Raw genomic sequence first — 20,458 nt, forward strand, 5'->3', positions numbered from 1 at the left:
GAATCACTCACAATCACACAGAATCAGTGAATGAGAATCACAGAATCACACACAGTCAGAGAATCAGAATCACACACAGTCAGAATCACACAATCCCCAGGTTGGAAGAGACCTCCAAACCCATCGAGTCCAATCCAACCCCAACACCTCACCCCACCCCTGGCCCCCAGTGCCACATCCAGGCTTTGTTAAACACACCCAGGGATGGGGACTCCACCACCTCCCTGGGCAGAACATTGCAGAACTTTATCACCTTTCTGTAAAGAACTTTTCCCTGCTATCCAGCCTGAATTTCCCCTGGTGCAGCTCAGGGCTGTGTCCTCTGGCTCTGTCAGTTCCTGGAGAAAGAGCCCAGCCCAGCTGAGCCCAGCCACCTTTCAGGGAGCTGCAGTTTGGTTTTGTAGTTGTTTTGTTTCAAGTTAATTTCGTTTCATTGTGTACTTCCACCTCTAAGGAACGCTCCGAAGGAGATTCTGACCTTTGGGGTTGGATAACCATTTGCAGACATTGCTTTGCACTGAGCTGCAGCCTCACTGGCCAAAGCAGGAACAGAGAAAGAAAAGTTCATTTACCAATTATTAAACCTGACTTGGGTCACATTCCTGGTGTTGCACGGCATTAGCAGAAATAATATTTGATGTCACTGATTAAACTGCAGTTGCTGCATGAAGATAAAATTGTGCCCATACCTATTTATGGTCAGAAATACCTTGTAACTAAAATAAATCCAAAAGCCAGTCTGGGGCACGGGCTGGTCTGTGCTTGACACAGGGAAGGAGGTTCAGTGACCTTCTGCCATTTTTCTGATCAGAAGGAACAACTGTTCCTGCTGTTTCAAGGAACACCTTTCCTCCCTTGTCAGTTCTCTCACTCTTAAAAGTGTAACTTTAATAAACAACGTAACTGGGATGAAGATACTGAATAAAAACTGAGGGCATACCTGGGCTGGCAGAAAAAGTTACTGGTGTCCATCTGCTCTGGCACTTCCTTGCTTTGGGCTTCTGAGCTCCTCTGCCTCCAACTGACACATGACTGAAACCATCTCAAATAATTTCTGAACTCTCATAAATGTTTGGTTAAAGTATAAAATTAAACTTATGATATAAAGGTGCTTATATTTGTTCATCTCAGACTTCAATAAAAATATGAAGTTTTTTTCCTTTTCTTTCCTAATTTGATGAAGGACCCCACAATGACTGATTTAACCCCCACCTCTCCCTCTGTCTATCCAAAATATCTGGTGCTCTTACTCATTTCTTTGTTCTCCTGGTTCATACTCCCTTTCCTCAGCAGTCAAACATAATTAATCAGAAATACTCCTTTGCTCCCCCGTGCCTTTTCCCAGGGAGAGGAGTGACCTGGGAGTGATTTCAGGGGGACACATGTGACCCCAGCAAAAGACAAACCTCCCATACTTATTCAAGTAGACTGGCAACATTTCTAAAGCACATTTTAACCTCTTCTGACAGTTCTTCTCATTTATCTTCAACATTTTCAACTCTGTTCCCATCAATTATAGGATAAGTAACTGAAGCAAAAGCAAGAGTGAATAAAAGCATGAAAAGTACCCTAAAATGTTATTTCTGCACCTCCAGCAAGTACGGGAGCTTCTCTGGGCTCACCAAGCACCTTCCAGCAGCAGCTGCCCCAAAACCCAAAGGTTTGGATCTCTCACTGGTGTGGGCTCAGATGATTGTGCAAGATCTCTCCAAACCCACCCTGGCTCCAGCCTGGGAGGGTGTAAGGAAAAACCCACGTGGCTGGGAGCCAGGAAAGGCACCGTAACTTCCCAGGGATTACAGCTCTGCAGAGAAACTCTAACCAAGCCAATGGCTCCTTCTTTCCCCTCCATAAATCCAGGGGATCCAAAGCTGCTCTGGGAGATTCTGCAGAAACCTGCCCAAATAATGCAGGAAGCTCCATTACAAATGAACAGGCAGCTTAGGGAAAAGACCAATATTGAAACCCACAGCTTTCCCTCCTGCGTGCCTCGCCACTCCTGCTGGAGCTGAGGCTCTTCCAAGGCACAAGAAGCCATCTGCTTTGCTCAGGCAGGACACAGCACGAGGCAGCACAGCCCCACAGAGCCCTCGGTGCCTGGGCTGGAGAATCTCTGATGGACAGGGACATCCTGCTGGATAAACCTGGCACGGAGGCCCAGCCAGCTGGGCACGGGCACCAGGGGCTCAGGGCTGGGTCTGTCCTGCCCAACACCTTCAGGGCATGCAGGGCACCAGCCTGGCCCAGCTCAGGGACAGCCCCAGGGGGTGGGATGGGGATCTGCTGGGGCAGGGGGCTCTGCAGAGGGACCAGGACAGCCTGCATGGATCCACGGGCTGAGGGACAGCAAGGCCAAGAGCTGGGTCCTGCACTGGGGTCACAGCAACCCCAGGGAACACCCCAGGATGGGAAGGGAACGGAGCTGGGGAGGGAATGGAGCCCCAGGAGGGGCTGAGGGAGCTGGGAAGGGGCTCAGCCTGGAGAAAAGGAGCCCCAGGGGGGACCTTGTGGCTCTGCACAACTCCCTGACAGGAGGGGACAGCCAGGGGACAGGGACAGGACAAGGGGCAACGGCCTCAGGCTGGGCCAGGGCAGGCTCAGGGTGGGCAGCAGGAGGAATTTCTGCATGGAAAGGGTGCTCAGGCCTTGGCAGGGGCTGCCCAGGGGGGTTTGGAGTGCCCATCCCTGCAGGTGTCACCTGGATGTGGCACTGAGTGCCCTGGGCTGGGGACAAGGTGGGGATCAGGCACAGGCTGGACTAAGAGGACTTTCACAACTGAAATCATTCTGTGCTTCCAGGAAAACCCCCTGGTCCAAGCCCCAGGGTGAGCCCAACAACCTCACCTGGTCAGAAGCTGATGAAGATTGTACTGGATTCAAGTTCAACAAAGATGGAACAAGTCACAATATTTAAGCAGAGGTATCTTTTGACAGCCTTCCAAAACTTTTAACACTGGTTCCCTCCAGAAAAAAAACAGAGCAAACTCAACTCCAGGAGAGTTCCAAGCCACCTGAGTTTCTGTGACTTCACATCTGTAAGTGCCAGCTGAGAGCCCAGAACAGAGAGAAGTCCCAGCCCTGAGGAACTTGCAGGTCAGGGTGACAATGGTGAGGGTGACAGTGGCACTGGGGTCCCAGCCCCGTTGCCAAGGTGTCATTTGAAGCTCACAGATCTCTGGATCCGTTTTCAGTGCCCAGGGAAGCATTCAGCCCGCGCCCAGAGCTGTGCAGGCTCTGCAGGCCAGCAGTGAGTGTGTGAGCACAGCTTCTGGCACAGGCTGCTCTCCGGCACACAGGCAGGCTGCAGAGCAGGCAGCACGCTCAGGGAGTGCCACAGCAGCCAAAGCAGAGCCAAACCCTCCTCTTCCTCACTGCCCCAAAGCCCGAGGAGCAGGAATGGGGTTTTACAACCTGCCTGTTGAAGCTCATGCCCGGCCATGGGATTCACCATGTCTGCAAACAAGAGCAAACCCAGAAATTGTTTCCTTGAAATAAAGCAGTGCTCCTGCTGGGTAGGAGAAATGAAACGTTACAGGAGGATTTCTGAGCAGGAAGAAGTTGGGAACAGTCTCATCAAGAGCTCACCCTGCCCTCTCAGGAAAGGAAGACTCTCGTGTGGAGGGGATTTCTGAGCACTCCGTGCTTCCAAGAGAACCTGGCAAAGCCTTCCCTCTCCATCTCACCCCCAGGCCCCAGCACTGCTGGCAGAGCAGAGGAGAGAGCCTGCAGCTGCCTCTGAGAGCAATATTCATTATCAGGGAGGGTTCTGAGCTGCATTCCTGCCCTTTTCCCCAGACTGGGGATGGAGCAGGAGCAGGTCCCACACAGCCGGCAGCTCAGAGCTCCCTGGCACACCTGGGGAGGAGGGAAATTCCAGTGGGGGCACTGAGGAACACCTGGAAACAGGAGCTGCTTTCCCCATCGCAAGCGACTGCAGGATAAAGCAGCTTGCTCAGTTTTAATTCATTAATTTCACCTCCTACATTGACTTACGGTGTGAAACCTTCCTCACCAGCTTCACAGGTCCAAACTAAAATAATTCTAAATTTGTGAGGCGTTAGATATTACTGAAAGGCTACAGCAGCACACAACCATGAATCTGCATTTAAAAGTCTCTCTGCCACTGCCCCAGGCAATGGGAACTGAACACCCACACAGGCCTGGTAACTTTAACTTTGCCTGAGCTGCCAGACACACACAACACCTGCTTCAAAAGCCTGCCTGCGCCCAAACCGCTTCAGCTCTGCTCACAGAGGGGTCTCTTTCCACAAGAACAACATAAGCCCGAGGTAAAATCCAGCTGATGATATTTAACACTGCTTTCTGTAAAACTAAGAGGTTTTATCCCTTAGTTTTGTCACTTTCTGTTTTAATAAATAAATAAATAAATAAATGATTAAGTTAAGGCCTCAGCTCCCTCCCTGTTTGCTTTATGCCAGGACACCCTTTTACCTCTTAAATCCCAGAATCACTGAGGCTCTTGTCACCCAAGACCACTGAGTCCAACCTCTGACCCAAATAAAGTTAAAAGCTGCACTGGCAAAGACTGAGAATACCTCACCTTGCAGTCAGTTCAGTTACTATGACTGTAAGAGTTTGGTAACCACAGCACACCCTTCAGACATCCAACTCCTTTAAAATGCAGGGATGGATTGGCACCAGCTGTCATGATTCTCTTTGTTTCCACCTGGCCAGATGTAATGTGCTATCTGCTGTGGAACTTTAAGGTCTCCCACTGTCTATTCCAGAGCTAGGCTGCCTAAAACTCTTCATTACATAAGGCTTTTTGAATAAATCTGTATTATTTAAGCACAGCTGAGAAGTTAAAATAGTTCAGTCCTTAAAGCCCACAGGACTGGGAAAGGCCCGTGAAACTTTAAATTTAGGTACAGTTTATCAACAGAAACCTGTTTAAACACTAAACCAGAAACAACAAAACCATGGCTTCTTCTCTCTGGCACCAAGGGGAAAACAATTAACACAACAAAAATATGATGAATTCAAATCCTGATCACCTGAATCACCTGATCTGAATCCCTCTTTAGGCTCCCTACAGCTGCCCCAGAGCAGCCCGCGCAGGCAGGCTGAGCGTGGAGCTCAGGGTGGCTCAGGCACCAGGCCAGGCCCAAAGCCTGGCTTTAAACTTCCAGATGTGGCTCCTTCCCTCTTCAAAAGCTGTCCCAGCTTTCACAACACACAGCTGAGAACATCCAGCCTGGTTTAAAGGGCTGAGAGCATCCACCCTGGTTTAAAGGGCTCCTAACTCACAACATCCACCCTGGTTTAAAGAACTCAGAACACCCACCTTGGTTTAAAGGGCTTCTAACTGAGAACATCCACCTTGGTTTAAAGAACTCAGAACATCCACCCTGGTTTAAAGGGAACTCAGAACATTCACCTTGGTTTAAAGGGCTCCTAAATCAGAACATCCACCCTGGTTTAAAGAACTCAGAATCCACCCTGGTTTAAAGGGCTCAGAACGTCCACCCTGGTTTAAAGGGCTCCTAACTCAGAACATCCACCCTGGTTTAAAGGGCTCAGAACACCCACCCTGGTTTAAAGGGCTCCTAACTCAGAACATCCACCCTGGTTTAAAGAGCTCAGAACGTCCACCCTGGTTTAAAGAGCTCAGAACGTCCACCCTGGTTTAAAGGGCTCAGAACATCCACCCTGGTTCAAAGAGCTCAGAACATCCACCCTGGTTCAAAGGGCTCCTAAATCACAACATCCACCCTGGTTTAAAGAACTCAGAACGTCCACCCTGAGAACACACCCTGGTTTAAAGGGCTCAGAACATCCACCCTGGTTTAAAGGGCTCAGAACATCCACCCTGGTTCAAAGGGCTCCTAAATCACAACATCCACCCTGGTTTAAAGAGCTCAGAACTTCCACCCTGGTTTAAAGGGCTCCTAACTCAGAACATCCACCCTGGTTTAAAGGGCTCCTAACTCAGACCCTGGTTTAAAGGGCTCAGATCACTTCCACCCTGGTTTAAAGGGCTCCTAACTCAGAACATCCACCCTGGTTTAAAGGGCTGCCCACTGAGAACAGAACTGAGAACTCCCACCCAGGGCTGAGAGTCCTCCCTCCCACCCCACCTGTGCTGTGTGTGATCTAACTGCACTGCTGGAAAAGTGCTGCTTTTCTCTTGCTGCCAAAGCCTTTTTCCTTGCATTATGGCTCCTTCCTAGGTCCCCTCCACCACCCAGCACTCCCTAAACCACATGTTGCTCTCGGGTGCTGGGATAAACCAGAGGCCTGGCTGCATCAGCTGCACCCCAGCCAACAAAAAAAGCCATTTACTGCTCCAAAACCCCCAGCTGCTCCAAACCCAGGGAGCCTGGGACAGTGCTGGCAGGGCTGCTGCATTCCCCACCACAGGAACTGCAGTGAACAGTGAGGCTGTCCCACAGAGCTCCCAGCAGGGTCCTGCACGTGTCCCCTTAAATACAGCATTCTGGAACTGGGACCAGCCTTGGGACTGACTGGTTTGAGTGGGAAGGGACCTTAAAGCTCAGCCAGTGCCACCCCTGGGTCCCTGGCAGTGCCCAAGGCCAGGCTGGAGGCACCCTGGGACAGTGGGAAGTGTCCCTGCCATGGCACAGGGAGGGAATTCAATGCTGTTTAAAGCTCTTTCCCACCCAAAGCATGCTGTAATTCTATGATTCACCTTCCCCAGACGAGGGATGTGTTGCACAACAAACATAACTCTGGAGGAATTTTAAGCAGAGGAGTCCATCTTTTTACATGATCCCAGATTTCCACACGTCCAGCACAAAGCAGGAAATGCAGAAGTCACTGCTTCACAACACAAGTTTGTCATGAGTGAAAAACGTCAGTATCAGTTTCCTGAGTGTCAGAAACAGGCAACTGAACACACAAAACACAAGATTCTAATGTCAGCACGACAGTCAATCCCAACAGATCCTGTTACCTGAATCACACTGAGAAGTCTCTCAGGGCAACTTCCACTTTCCTGGGCTCGCTTCCTTCTTCAGACATTTAAACTACAGCCTAAGGAGAGGTGAAAAACACCAAGTGAGCTTTTTCTGCAAGAAAGCAGCGGTTGTCCACAGAAAAGTTACAGCACGGCGCTGCTCCTGCCCTGGCTGCTGCTCCCGTTAACTCCAGAGCAATGCAGCCTGCACACCCCGGGTCTCCCGTTAATTCCAGAGCAATGCAGCCTGCACACCCCGGGTCTCCCGTTAATTCCAGAGCAATGCAGCCTGCACATCCCGGGTCTCCCGTTAATTCCAGAGCAATGCAGCCTGCACATCCCGGGTGTCCCGTTAACGCCACAGCAATGCAGCCTGCACATCCCGGGTGTCCCGTTAACGCCACAGCAATGCAGCCTGCACACCCCGGGTGTCCCGTTAACGCCACAGCAATGCAGCCTGCACATCCCGGGTCTCCCGTTAACGCCACAGCAGTGCAGCCTGCACATCCCGGCTGCCTGCCAGCAGCTGTTCGCGGCCGGGAGGAACACCGGAGCACGGCCAAACCAGCGGCCGCCCCCCCAGCCCGGTGCCCCGGCCCCGCTGGGCTCTCCCCCGCCCGGGCCCGGCGGCCGGGCCGCTCCCGCCGGTACCTGAGGCGGTGCCGCGGCTCCCGGCGCTCCAGGGGCGGCCGGGCCGCCTCAGCCGCCGCCGCCGCGCTCCAACGGTCCCGGCCGCCGCCGCGCGGCGCCCCGGCCAATCAGGGCCCGCCTCCGCCGGGGGCGCGCGGCCCCCCGCCAATCCGCGCCCTGCCGGCCCCGCCTTCTCGCGCCCCTCGGCCAATCGGCGGCCAGCGCCGCCTGGCGCGCTCCCGCCCCCCGGCCGCGGCGCGCGCGCGCCGCGCGGCGCTCACCCCGGGGCGCGGCGGGACCGCGCAGGCGCAGCGCGAGCGGCCCAGGGGGAGGCCCCGCCCCCGGCCCGCCCTGAGGGGCTGGGGCTGCGTGAGGGGAGAGGGGCGGGCGGAGCGGTGGCCGGGGCAGGGCTGGGGACTCCGTCAGCCGTGGGTCCCGTCACAGTCATCCCTCAGCACCGTGTCAGCTATGGCTGTCCCTCAGCACCGTGTCAGCCATGGCTGTCCCTCACAGCTATCCTCAGCTCCACGTCAGCCATGGATCCCCTCACAGCCATCCCTCAGCACCGTGTCAGCCATGGATCCCCTCACAGCCATCCCTCAGCCATGGCTGTGCCTCAGCACCATCCCTCAGCACCGTGTCAGCCATGGCTGTCCCTCACAGCCATCCCTCAGCACCGTGTCAGCCATGGCTGTCCCTCACAGCCATCCCTCAGCACCGTGTCAGCCATGGCTGTCCCTCACAGCCATCCCTCAGCACCGTGTCAGCCATGGCTGTCCCTCACAGCCATCCTCAGCTCCACATCAGCCATGGGTCCCCTCAAAGCCGTCCCTCAGCCATGGCTGTGCCTCAGCACCATCCCTCAGCCACCATGTCAGCCATGAATCCCCTGACAGCCGTCCCTGAGCACTGTGTCAGCCATGGCTGTCCTTCAGCACTGTGTCAGCCATGGCTGTCCCTCACAGCCATCCTTCAGCACCGTGTCAGCCATGAATCCCCTGACAGCCATCCCTTAGCACCGTGTCAGCCATGGCTGTCCCTCACAGCCATCCCTCAGCACCGTGTCAGCCATGGATCCCCTCACAGCCATCCCTCAGCACCGTGTCAGCCATGGATCCCCTCACAGCCATCCCTCAGCTCCACGTCAGCCATGGATCCCCTCACAGCCATCCCTCAGCTCCACGTCAGCCATGGATCTCCTCACAGCCATCCCTCAGCACCGTGTCTGCCATGGCTGTCCCTCACAGCTGTGAACAACAGCCATCCTTCAGAACAGTCCCATCACAGCTGTGAGCCGCTGCTGTCTCCTCAGCATCCAGCCACAGCCATTGCTCAGCTCCATCCCCTCATCTCCTAGGGCAGGAGCCCCTCTGCCATGGAGCCAGGCTGGCAGAGCTGGGGGTGCTCACCTGGAGAGGAGAAGGATCCAGGCAGAGCTCAGAGCCCCTGGCAGGGCCTGAAGGGGCTCCAGGAGAGCTGCAGAGGGACTGGGGACAAGGCCTGCAGGGACAGGAGCCAGGGAATGGCTCCCAGTGCCAGAAGGCAGGGCTGGGTGGGATCTTGGCAATGAGGAATTGTGCCCTGGCAGGGTGGGCAGGCCCTGGCACAGCCGGGGCTGCCCCTGGATCCCTGGCAGTGCCCGAGGCCAGGCTGGGCACTGGGGCTTGGAGCAGCCTGGGACAGTGGCAGTGTCCCTGCCATGGCAGGGGGGGCACTGGGTGGGCTTTCAGGTCCCTTCCAACCCAATCCATGGATCCCCTTCCGATCCATTCCATGGATCGCCGTTTCTATGGGCGGCGAGGGCAGCTCAGGCTCGTAAGGACTCTGTCCCTGCAGGAGTGTCCCCTGTGCCAGGGCAGGCTGCCACAGCTCCTGCCGTGTCCCACAGCCACAGCGGCTGTTCCCAGCGTCGGCATCCCCTGCTCCATGGCGTGACAGCATTCCATGGGCACCGGGGATGCCGCTGCTCGCCTCGCTGGCAGCCCCCGGCAGCAGCACCGGTGCCGGCAGCGTTTCCTGAGGAGGAGCCGGCAGGACGGGCTCTGTTCCAGGCTCTCTGTCCCCGTGCAAATGCCACAGCTCCTGCTGCACAGGCTGACAGTGCCCGCAGGAGGGGAGGAGGATTCCTGCTCTGGAGGAGAGGAGGGAGCGCTCCCGGTTCGCACGATCGGGAGGGAACGCTTCGGCAGGGAACAGGAGATGAGAGGGGAAATTGCCGCTGAGACGCTGCAGCTGCTGCTGCGGCGATGCTCATTGCGAGCTGCCTGTGCCAATGACGGCGCTCGGAATCCCGAGTTTGTCCCGGAATTCCGGTGCCAAGCCCGCGGGTGGCAGTGGGACCAAGTGAGGGAGGTGATTCCTGCCGGCTGCATTTCCACCCGAAAGGCGGCGGCAGCCAAAGCGGCGTTTGGAAAAGCCGTGGGCTGCGGGGAGAAGCGCTGCAACCTGCAAAAACACCAGATGGTGCCACGGCTTTAGTTATTTCTCTGTGCCTCTGAGTCGGGAGCTCAGGCTTCCCCCTCCTCTGCGGGCTGAGCCCATCCTCCTTCTTCCCAAGGGTCCCGGGGGAATTCGGCCAGGCTAGGAAAAAAAGGGGTTTTACTTACTGAACAACGAGATAGAGCTATTAATTAGCCAGACGGATTAAAAGGAATAAATTAAAGTCTAGCGATGCCGCCAAGATGCCACCTGAGGGCTGGGGTGGATTATTCCCACTGGCAGGTCTCCAACCCCTTCCATACATAAAATACCAAATTGTTAATACTTTTAATAAATTCAGGGAAAAGAAATCCCCAGCTCTTGCACGTTCCTCAGCGCTGCTGATTTTACCGAGCTGTTAAGTGCACTCAGGGTTTTCCTGTCAGAAATCAGGTGAGTTGGTTATACACCTGTTTCCCTAAACCCCTCCATTTTAAGGGAAATCAAGTTCCTGTTACTTGATACAGGATTCTTCCTGTTTCTTTCTTTCCCCCAAATCTACATTTCCATGCTCCTCAAGTGTCGTGGGACCCCAGAAGTGAGGGAACTGCAGAATTTATTAAGGCTAAATAATAAACCAATGCTTTCCCCTGAAAATGCGCCAAAAGGAAATTGAACAGATATCCACAGCTTGTAAAGCCAGGGAACTGCAGTTCCCAGGACCCAAGGCCATAGCCCCAGATGGTTTTGGTGAGCAGAGGATGGACCATGACAGGGCAGCACACGTGTCCAGTGCCGAGGTGTTGGTTCCCTTGCCCACCCACCCACCACCACCCAAACCCGTGGAGAAAAAGGTGAAGAAGAAGAACCATCCCCTGCCCTAAAACCTCTATATTAGCTCCATATCTATGACCACATTCTAAAACCCCAAACTCTAAGCTTTCCACCCTGTGCTATCACACACTTCTGACCAGCTCCACACCCACAATCCCAGTGCTCTCAATCATTCTAGAAGCTTCTCCACAGCCTCAGGACAAATGCAGAGCTCTCTCGAGGGTCTGTGCCTTTCAGCAGAGAAAGCCCAAACCTCTCAGCAGCCAGGGTTCCGGCACTGAGGAACTGCAGGGCCCTGTGTTCATTTCCAGAGAGGAACAGAATCCGTGGCAGGACGTGAGCTACGGGGAAGGATTTTGTCTGCTGCCATGTCCTGAGGGCACAGACATTCCAGTGCCAGGTTGGGAATGGGCTGTTGGGAGCAGCCCTGGATCCCTCTCTGAGACGCTAGGGTGGATTTTTATACATATAGATATATATATATATATATATATATATATATATATATATCCACACGTGTCCCCCAGGGATTGCTCCTGGGCTGCTTTGAATGCCCAGAAATCCCCTCACTGACCCCAAGGTGCCTTTGATGCACACCCCCAGCACTTTCCTGATTTCAGCGTGGCTGTCACAGCCTGTGGCAGAGCTGGGCTGGCAGTGGCCCGGAGGGGGCTGTGGGTGCCACGGAGCCCTTCCGTGGGCTCGTGCTCGGGACACCTGTGGGCACAGAGTAAAACCTGCGTGCTTGAGGCTCAAGGCAGTGCCCATCCCACTGGGACAGGCGAATGCCATCCGTTGGGAAGCAGGCCTGGAGGAAGCTGCAGCACACTCGTTGCCCGTGGCATCACATCCCCGGCATCTGGCCTGGAAGAGCCACAGCCCTCCAAAGGTGAGACTCTCAGCCCAGCTTTTCCACTCTAAAATCCACAACCAGTATCTGAGAAGCCTGAACTGGAAGGGACAGGAGACCAGTTTGGCTCAGCTTTGAACTGGGAGGGAAGGCTGGGAGATGCAGCAGCACCACTGCAATAAGGAACAATTGTTTGGAAGCGCAGCAGCTCCAACCCTGCCATTTTATCTCACCCAGGTACCTTAAACAGCAAACAACCCCCAAGGCTGCTGTTCCCTGTCAGGGCTTGGCAGGAGAGGAGGGAGCTGGGAGGAAGAGGCCTGGGATGAAGGCAGGATCCCTCTGGACAGGTGTCACCCTGTGCTTCTAAGTTCTTCTAAGCCTTCTGTTGTTTACATTTTGTAATGGAGTTTTCTCACACACTGTTCATGTAAATAATGATTGTTTTGCATTCTTTTCTGGAGGAGGAGAAGTTTGATTTGGTTTGACCAGTGTGGTCGGAGAGGTGGCAATTTCATCCTCCAGTCCAGGGTCACTTTTCTAATTCTATTTATATCGAGGTCAAGAAATAAACTCCCCTTCTTTTTACCTTGGAGGTTCCAGCGTGCCTGTCGTTTTATTTCGTGCTGACAGAGGGGGAGCCGAGGCACACGAGGGACAGGCTCTAATCCCTTCACAGCCCTGTGCTCACCTCTCAGCACAGGGGGGTTAAACCCCGTCCTGCCCCAGCAGCTCTCACACCAGCTCCAAGCTTTGGCTCAAGGACATCCCAGTGACAATCAAGTACAGCAGCACCAGCTCTGTCTTTCCAGAGCCCATTTTTGTACCTTTAACCCGACGCGTTCACGCCGCTCCTTTCCCCACCCCTTCCCTGCACATCCCGGGGACAGGACTGCTGAACGCAGCTCTGGTGACACTCGGGACCCCAGGAACACTCACTGGATTCCATGCAATAAGTGCCATTTGGGACTCACCCGAGCCAACAAGGGCACCACGAGGCTGGAGCAGCCGCCTCCGGGCTCCGGCGTGCCGCCAGGCTCCCTCAGCAGGGAGCTGTGCCCTGTGCGGGTGCAGCCTGGGGCCGGGCACTGCTTCTGCTCCCCCAGCACCCTCAGTGCTGCAGGGCCGGCTCCAGGAGGAGCTGCCATCGCAGCACGGGGAGCTGTGTCCGCCCTCAGTGCCCCGGGGACCCCTTCCCGACGGGAATCCACTCCGGAGCCAAGAGCTGCACAGATGGATCCGCACCAACAGCCCTGCACAGCAAGACATCCCGTCTGGAGTCCCTTGACAGCACCGGGAGCGGCTCCCGCAGGGTGGTGTCGGTCACAGAGTGGATTCCGTGAGCTGGGGGCTCTTTTCCAACCTGAAGGATTCGGTGGAGAACCCACCCATCCATCCCCACCCATCCATCCCCACCCTCCCCGGAGCACACCCAGGCGCTCGGGGTCTGCTTTGGAGCAGGGGCAGCTTTGGCAGGGCGGGCTCATCCGTGCGGGGAGGATCCACCCCAGCTCCTGGATCATCCCCGGAGGCAAACAGAACGATTCGTGGCTCTCCAAGTGCTGCAGCCTTCCCCAAACCTCTGCCGTGGGCTTGTGCTTCCCTGCAGGCTGTTCTCCCCCCCGGCTCCTTTCCCTTGTTCTTGTGGTTTTTAAACATTCTTACACCTCAGATCCAACCAGCTCAAATACTTTTTAATACATTGAAAATGTAAAATAAAGCATATACGAAGTACATACAGTATATATATACACATATTTCAAATACTTAAAATTCTTATGTAAAATATGATTTTTTTTCTATATTATTTGTGTAAAAATACATTTTCAAATGGTGTCACCTCGATTTTGCTGTACAGACCCTCAAGCCCAATCGAAGTCCCTTTTAAAAAGGCAAAAGACAAAGGTTTAGGATTTTTGGAACTATGTTTACAGGCCTGTTGTCCACACAGGAAAAGCCTCTGGGAAACAGTATTGGATTGCTTCTTGGTGAGAATTCCCGTTTTTATTGCATTAGGCAGGAACCTTTTCGGTTGTGCTGCAGTAACCCCGCTGGGCTGGCCGAGGAACTGCCCCCGGTACCCTGTCACCACTCGGAACCCCTCCTCGGCCCGCTCCTTTCAGATACTAAAATATATATTACTCCAAATATATTACTGTAAGCTCTCCGGCTCGCTCTGCACGAACAGCAAACGAAAGCATTAAAACCCACCCAGGGCCGCTCCCTCCCTCACCCAGCTCCTGTCCCCTGTCCCCTGTCCCCGTGTCACGCCGGCAGCGCTCTGCCCACCCCTGCGATTACCTGCGATAATTAATTAGCAAAGTGATGCTGCCACGGCCCCGCCGCCTCCCACATTCCCGCTGTGGGAAACCCCAGCCCGGCCCTGCTCTCCGCACCTCCCGCGGGTCTCAGGAGCCATCGCCCGGAGCCTCCCGGGAGGAGAGAGGCCCCAAAGCCGCTCCCGATCCACCCTCCCGCCCCGGATGGTCTTTGCTGCCTCCCTCCCGAGGATCCCTCCTGAAGGTCCCTCCCGAGGATCCTTCCCGAGAGTCCCTCCTGAGGATCCTTCCCGAGGGTCCCTCCTGAAGTTCCCTCCTGAGGGTCCCTCTGGTAACGACCTGACCAGGAACTGCTGCTCCAGCAGCCGTTTTGTGCAACCAAAAAAAGAATAAATTCCACCTCCCCAACCAGTGCAACTGCTTGGAATCTCCTCCTTCCTGTAAATTCCCGGAGGGAAGGTAAAATTCCACACCAAATTCCTTCTCTTGCTGCCCACCTGGCTCAAAACCTGAACCCCCAGAGCCTCGCTGGCACCTCCTGTGCCACAGCCTGTCCGCGGGGTTTGGGACATTGGTCAGGCCCTAATTCCAGTTCTGTGTCCTGAAAAGGGAAACTGAAACCTCCTCCCTCATCAGGTTCCTTTCCCGCCACAATCACTCTGACATCGGGCTTTGGAAATCCTGGACTTCTGATGCCACCATTCCCTGCAGTGCCATTGAACTCATTCCTGGGGGACCCAAGTCTAATGGTTTAAACTCTGCCAGGACATCCCTTCATTCTAGATCCCGAGCGGGAAGGAGCCTCAGCAGGGGGACAGGCTGGTGCCGCCCCAGGAACTCCACAGGACTCCCCCTGCTGAAAGCCATCACCCACACCCAGCTGCAGCACACGGAATCCCGGGCTTCGTCCCTATTCCAGGGATTATTCCACCCAGCCCCTTATCCCAAACGATTTCCTCACAGCCGGTGCCCTCTGCCCGCCCTCGCCGATGCTCCCCGGGCTGCACCAGGAGCGCGCTCAGACCTCGGGGGCACTGAGAGAATCGATTTCCTTACAAAGGAACGGAAGGGAAGCACCCCGAGCTAAGTGTTGATCCATGAAATGGAACTAAGGCACTGACAGGTGGAAACTCCCGAGCCACCAGCACCATCCCACCCTGGCCAATGCCAGCTGGGCCACCTCCACGTCCTGGGCCGCCGAGTGTCCCACTCTGGGTCACCACCAGCCCCTCCCGGGGTGTCCCCAGCCTGATGGGCACATTCCCATGGATGGCTCTGGGAATGGCACTCCCCTGCACTGCCAGGGAACGGGCACAGCAAACCCACGCTCAGCAAGGGCACCAGGAAATCCAGCTGGAGCCACAGCCAGGCAGGGATGGTTTGGGAAGTGCCAGGGGAGCTCTGAAGAGCCTTTCCAGTGGCAGCAGCTGAACGCCTGTGAGTGCTCAGTCACAGCTCCCTCCTCATCCTCTGCTTCCTCCTCTCCAGCAGCCTGGAAAATCACCTGAGAGGAGCCAAGGAGAGACCAGACCCGACCCAAGTGTGCAGAGAAACCTCTCACCCTCCTCTGAAATGACTCCAAGCAGCATTGCCAGGCTGTCCCAGCCAGGAAGGGAGGTGTCTGCCCAGGACTACCGAGGGAGGCGTGGACAGATCCTGCTCTCAGCTCCAAAGCAGCCCACTGCCTCCCTCCCCAGGTTTGCAGAAATGCAGGATTTCCTCTTCCCGAGCAAGAGCTGGAAGTGGGAAGCGGCAAAAAGCGGCACAGGCTGGGGGTTCTTGGGCTACCCACACCACCGCCACGGGTGGGAGATGCTCGTGGGGACAGTTTTGTGCAATGTTTTAGATTTAAAAAATCGAGTTAATTTCTAATCCCTAAATCCTCCTCACCACGGGATGCCTGAGCAGCGGTGTGGAGTCGCTGGGCGTCACTGCTCTGCAGCAAATTTCAGACGGCAGAACCCAGAGCAGGTGGTGCCGCAGCTCCTGCTGCACTCCCCAGGCAGGGAGGGAAACGCTCCTGCTGCCACGGGATCGAGTCTGCAGCTCCCTTTGCCTTGCCATCACCGACGAAATCACAGCCATGGAATATCCTGTGCTGGAGAGGAGCCACAGGGATCATCCAGTCCAACTGCTGACCCTGCACGGACACCCCAACAATCCCACCCTGTGCCCGAGAGCCTCGTCCAAAGGCACAGGAGCTCTGGCAGCCTCGGGCACCTCTTGTTCCTTGGAAAACCAGCCAGGAATTATTTCTGCTCCTCACCACCAGTGCCGGGCTCCCGGGGAGAAGGGGAGGGGAGCAGTAGTACAAAGGAGAGGGGAAGGGAAGGCTGAGGACCCCCGTGCACCTCTCAGCTGCCCCACTGCTGGGGGAATATTGCTTCAGCTTAAAAAGGCCTTTGGATTAAAAGTGAATTCAGTGCTTTTCCATCAAAAACATACATAGCTCTGTTCCCTGACCAGATGCAGCAAGGCCTCCACCCGCCCCGGGAGGGGAACGGCCCTCGGGTGACTCCGTCAGCGCCCTCAGCTCCCGGGAACACGGGGCCACTGTGCTCTGATTTCCCCCAGTGCAAGTGAAGGAACCCAGGAACTGCCAGGGAGCACAGGTGCCACCAGCCGTGTCCCCAGGCAGCTCTGAGGGGCTGCCCAGCACCCCTCCCTCAGCTGGGCCCCAGCCGAGCTGGGCTCAGCCCAATTTGGTATTTCAAACACAAAGAGCCACCCAACGAGGCCAGGCAGACACTCAACTGCCTTCCCTACGCCCAGGAAATACAAAATCTTGGCTAGAAACTGGAGATGTCTGACCATGGGGGGGCTTGGATGAGAACAAAATGCTTCGAGAGCAGGGCAGGACCCAGGGTGACACTTTGTGCCCTTCACCTGCCCCCGTGTCCCAAGGGCAGCTGGCTCTGGGCCGTGGGATGGCAGCTTCAGCCCCTGGGGATGCCCAGGAGAGCAGGTTCCTGCCAGTCTCAGGAATTCCCAGGAGAGCAGGTTCCTGCCAGCCCTGGGAATGCCCAGGAGAGCAGGTTCCTGCCAGTTCTCAGGAATTCCCAGGAGAGCAGGTTCCTGCCAGCCCTGGGAATGCCCAGCAGAGCAGGTTCCTGCCAGTCTCAGGAATTCCCAGGAGAGCAGGTTCCTGCCAGCCCTGGGAATGCCCAGGAGAGCAGGCTCCTGCCAGCCCTGCCCGGCCAAGCACAGCTGTGTGTCCCCTGCTCCTGCTGGGTCACTGGCAGCCCCCAGGACTGAGCTGTTGTGGTCACTGCCATGGCCAGCCCAGCTCCCTGCAGCTCCAGCAGCAGCACAGCTCCCTTCAGCTGGGACGCTGGCAGAGGGGATCTGCAAAGCAGGAACCCCAGCCCGCCCTGCACAGCCCGGGAGCCTCTGCAACAGAGGGAAGGCAATGGAGGGAAAGGCTGGCACGGCATCGCTGCTGCCGCCCGGCTCCCGGGGATCCGAACCAGGAGCAGCCACGGGAGCCTGCTCGGGGCTCCTGCCTCGGTGCTCCATCACCACACACGGCTGGACTCGGATTATCCCGTTCCCTCTGCCAGGAGAAAACCAGCAGTGGGCCGCGGGCTGGATCTCCCCGGGGAGAGCAGAGCTCACCAACGTGCTCACGGCAGGCTGGGGTTACTGGAACTGCAGTACAAGTCAAACACTAGCTCCTAAAAGATTGAAAAAATATCTTTAAACAAAATAATGTGGCGTATTTACATAATTCCTTAAGTGCAAACTCTTGTCACGATTCACGTAGTCGAGCGCGATTTCGACTCCCTGTACAAGAAGGTGCTCTTTCGTTAATGAAAGAAGGACTCTAACTCTGTATTCCTGATTCAGTAACGTGTCTCTTGTGCAAGGCAGTAAAATTCCTGTTTCTTCCCGAGATCCTTCCCACAGCAGCCCCCGGAGGAAGCCGTGCTGCCGCCCGCGTGCCGCCCCCGTTACCGCACGACGAGGCAGGAGACGCAGAGCTTGGAGGGGCCGATGCAGTCGTCATGGCAGAAGGCACCGCAGCCCTTGCACATGATCATGGCTTTCAACCTGCAGTAACATTTGGAAGGGGGATCCTCCACGGCGCCGTCCTCGGCGAACGCCTGCACCGGGAGGCTCTGCCCGTGGCCGCCCGAGTTCACAGCCTGCCCGGCGGGGATGGTGGTGACGGTCACGGAGAAGGACATGACGTTGCCCATGGAGCTGGCCAGCTGGTTGCACTCGCTCATGAGCGAGCCCTGGCCCACGTCGGGCGAGGTGGAGACGTTGATGGTGCCGCTGTAGCTGGGCCCCAGCAGCTGCGCCCCGGCGCTCCCGGGCAGCTTCGGGGGGTGCGGGGCAGGGAGCAGCGGGGGCTGCGCCGGGTCCGGGGACGGGGTGGGGGGCACCAAGAGCTCCGTGCCGCCGTGGCCCTTGCCCCTCATGGCGTGGGCCATCTGCTCCTGTGCCGCCTGCAGCAGGTCCCGGGCCAGCGCGGTGCCGTCCAGCGCCGCCGCCTTCTCCTTGGCTGCTGGTGGCACTGGGGCCGCCTCGGCCTTCGCCCCCAGGGAGCCGGGCTCCGCGGGGCCGTGTGAGCCCTGCTCCTTCTCGCCCTGCCCCGCCCGTGGCTCCTCTTTGACGCCGATGCGCTCCCGTTCGTCCCCGGAGCTCTCGTCGTCCGCGTCCTCCTCGCTGCTGCTGCTGCCGCCCACGTCCTCGCCCTCCCCGAGCTCTGCCCTGGCACCCTCGGCGGGGCTGCTCAGCCCCAGGCGGGGCTCGGCGTTCAGGGAGAAGCCTCTCCTCAAACTCTCCGAGCCGCGGCCGTAGGTGGAGATGTTGAGCAGGTAGTGCCCGGACATGGCAGGCTTGGACGTCCTCCTGCCCGTGAAGCCCAGCATGAATCTCTGGCTGGTGGAGCTGTTTTCCACCGGGAAACCTGAGTGCGGGAGGTTCAGCTGCGAGGGCTGGAGGACGGGCAGCAGGTTCTGCCTCTGCACCCTCTTGATGAGAGTCTGCAGGATCTGCTCCTGGGTGGATTTGCTGAGCGCCTCGTGGCCCTGGTGCTGCTCAGGCCCGGGGTCCTTTCCCGAGGGGAGCGGGAAGGTCCTTGGAATGTGAGGCAGGGGCCTGTTCTGGCAGAAGATCTTCCCGAGCTGCTGCGGGGGCAAAGCCGATGCTCTGTCCCCCGCCTCGGCGCCGTTCCCCGCCGCACCGGGAGCTGCCGCCCCCTTCTCTTCCTGAGCAGCCACCGGGACGGTTTTCATTTCTGCTTTGGTGAGCGGCTTGGGCAGGATCTGCTCCAGAGGGACGCTCTTGCCCTGGAGCAGCTGGGTGACCAAAGGGTTGTTGGCAGGAATGCTGGAGCTCGCTCGGGGCAGGGCCCCACCGGCAGGAGATTTAAGGCTGGCTGCTACTGAGGAGCTGCTGGAGGGTGGGACGGGTGCACCCACAGCTCCAGCCTGGCCTCCGGGGCCCGCAGCTGGCGGGGGGGACACCAGAGGGGAAGGAGATTTGCCTTTGGGAAGGTCACAGCCGGTCCCCGCCGAGGGACCGTTCCCATTCCCATTCCCGGCCGCCGGAGCCCCCCGGGCCGGGGCAGGAGGGGCTGTCCCCGCTCGGTCCCCGCTGGGGGTGCCCGGGGACCCGGGGGTGGCCGTGCCCCGCGGGGGGCTCGGAGTGGCCCCAGCACCGTTCCCTAGCGCCGGGGCCGCCCCTGGCTGTAGTTGTGCTCCAGGAGGATGGCGAGCAGCTCCCGGCTCCGCCTGGCCCTCCACCTGGGAACGGGGCCCTGGGCAACGGGGAAGAAACCTTCTCGAACCTCCCCCGCTTCCAGTTCCTGCCAGTTCCAGTGCCTGTGCTCCAGCTGCGGCTTGGGAGGCTCCGCCGGGCTCTCTCCCGTCTCCCCCCCTGCCCGGGGGTCTCCCCCCGCCCGGGCCGGGCCCCGGCACGGCTCCCCCGGCCGAGGCGGCGGCGGCGGCGGCCGCTGCCCTCTGAGCCTTGGCCTGCTGGGCTCTTGCCTTGATGTCGGCCAAGGTCCTGGCCCCTGTCCTGCCCGGACTGCTGAGGGACAGGGGGAAGCACGCCCTGGGAGAGACCTGGCTCGCAGGAAATGGCATCGGGGAGATTCTGGACACGGGAATCTGCAAGAGAGTGGGAGAAAAGCGCGGCTGAGACACGGCAACACCGACCCACGGGCTGGGGTTTGCAGTTTCCTCTGAGAGATCTCGTGGTGGGGGTGGAGAAATCCCTTTGGAGAAACCCCTCCTGTCCCTGCCTTGAGACAAGAAATGTGTCCGACCCTCGGATGCCTCCCAGGCAGTTTTGGGGTGCTGCAAACCCCGTGGCTCTGAGTGGAGCTTGTCCCCCATGTCACCGCAGAGCCCCCAGGCTCCCTCCCTGAAGGGCTGATCCAGCCCCTGTCCTGCCAGCCCCTGTTCCACTGTTTCACGTTATTCAGATGTCATTTCAGACGTAATTTTCTATCAGATGTCCTTTGAAAGGAGTCACCAATCTCAGCCTTGCTCTTCCCCC

At 57.3% G+C, this 20,458-nt stretch overlaps 2 protein-coding genes across 6 annotated transcripts in view; both read right to left on the minus strand.

Moving 5' to 3' along the window:
• DTNB (dystrobrevin beta) overlaps positions 1–7,643 on the minus strand; it is a 159,130-nt gene extending 151,487 nt beyond the window's left edge. For all 5 annotated transcript variants that reach the window (XM_038132084.1, XM_038132085.1, XM_038132083.1 and 2 more), the window contains exons 1-2: positions 7,589–7,643; positions 6,935–7,014 (exon numbers count right to left, since the gene is read on the minus strand). The gene's annotated coding sequence lies outside the window, so the exon portion shown is untranslated. The remainder of the gene's footprint in view (positions 1–6,934; positions 7,015–7,588) is intronic.
• A 9,481-nt stretch (positions 7,644–17,124) lies between these two features.
• Positions 17,125–20,458, minus strand: part of ASXL2 (ASXL transcriptional regulator 2) — a 53,840-nt gene continuing 50,506 nt past the window's right edge. Inside the window, exon 9 of the mRNA XM_038130482.1 lies at positions 17,125–20,371. Within this exon, the coding sequence (XP_037986410.1) occupies positions 17,899–20,371 (2,473 nt within the window). The 3' untranslated portion in view covers positions 17,125–17,898. The remainder of the gene's footprint in view (positions 20,372–20,458) is intronic.

This window comes from Motacilla alba, chromosome 3, assembly GCF_015832195.1.
Source record: "Motacilla alba alba isolate MOTALB_02 chromosome 3, Motacilla_alba_V1.0_pri, whole genome shotgun sequence".
NCBI classification, from domain to species: Eukaryota; Metazoa; Chordata; class Aves; order Passeriformes; family Motacillidae; genus Motacilla; species Motacilla alba.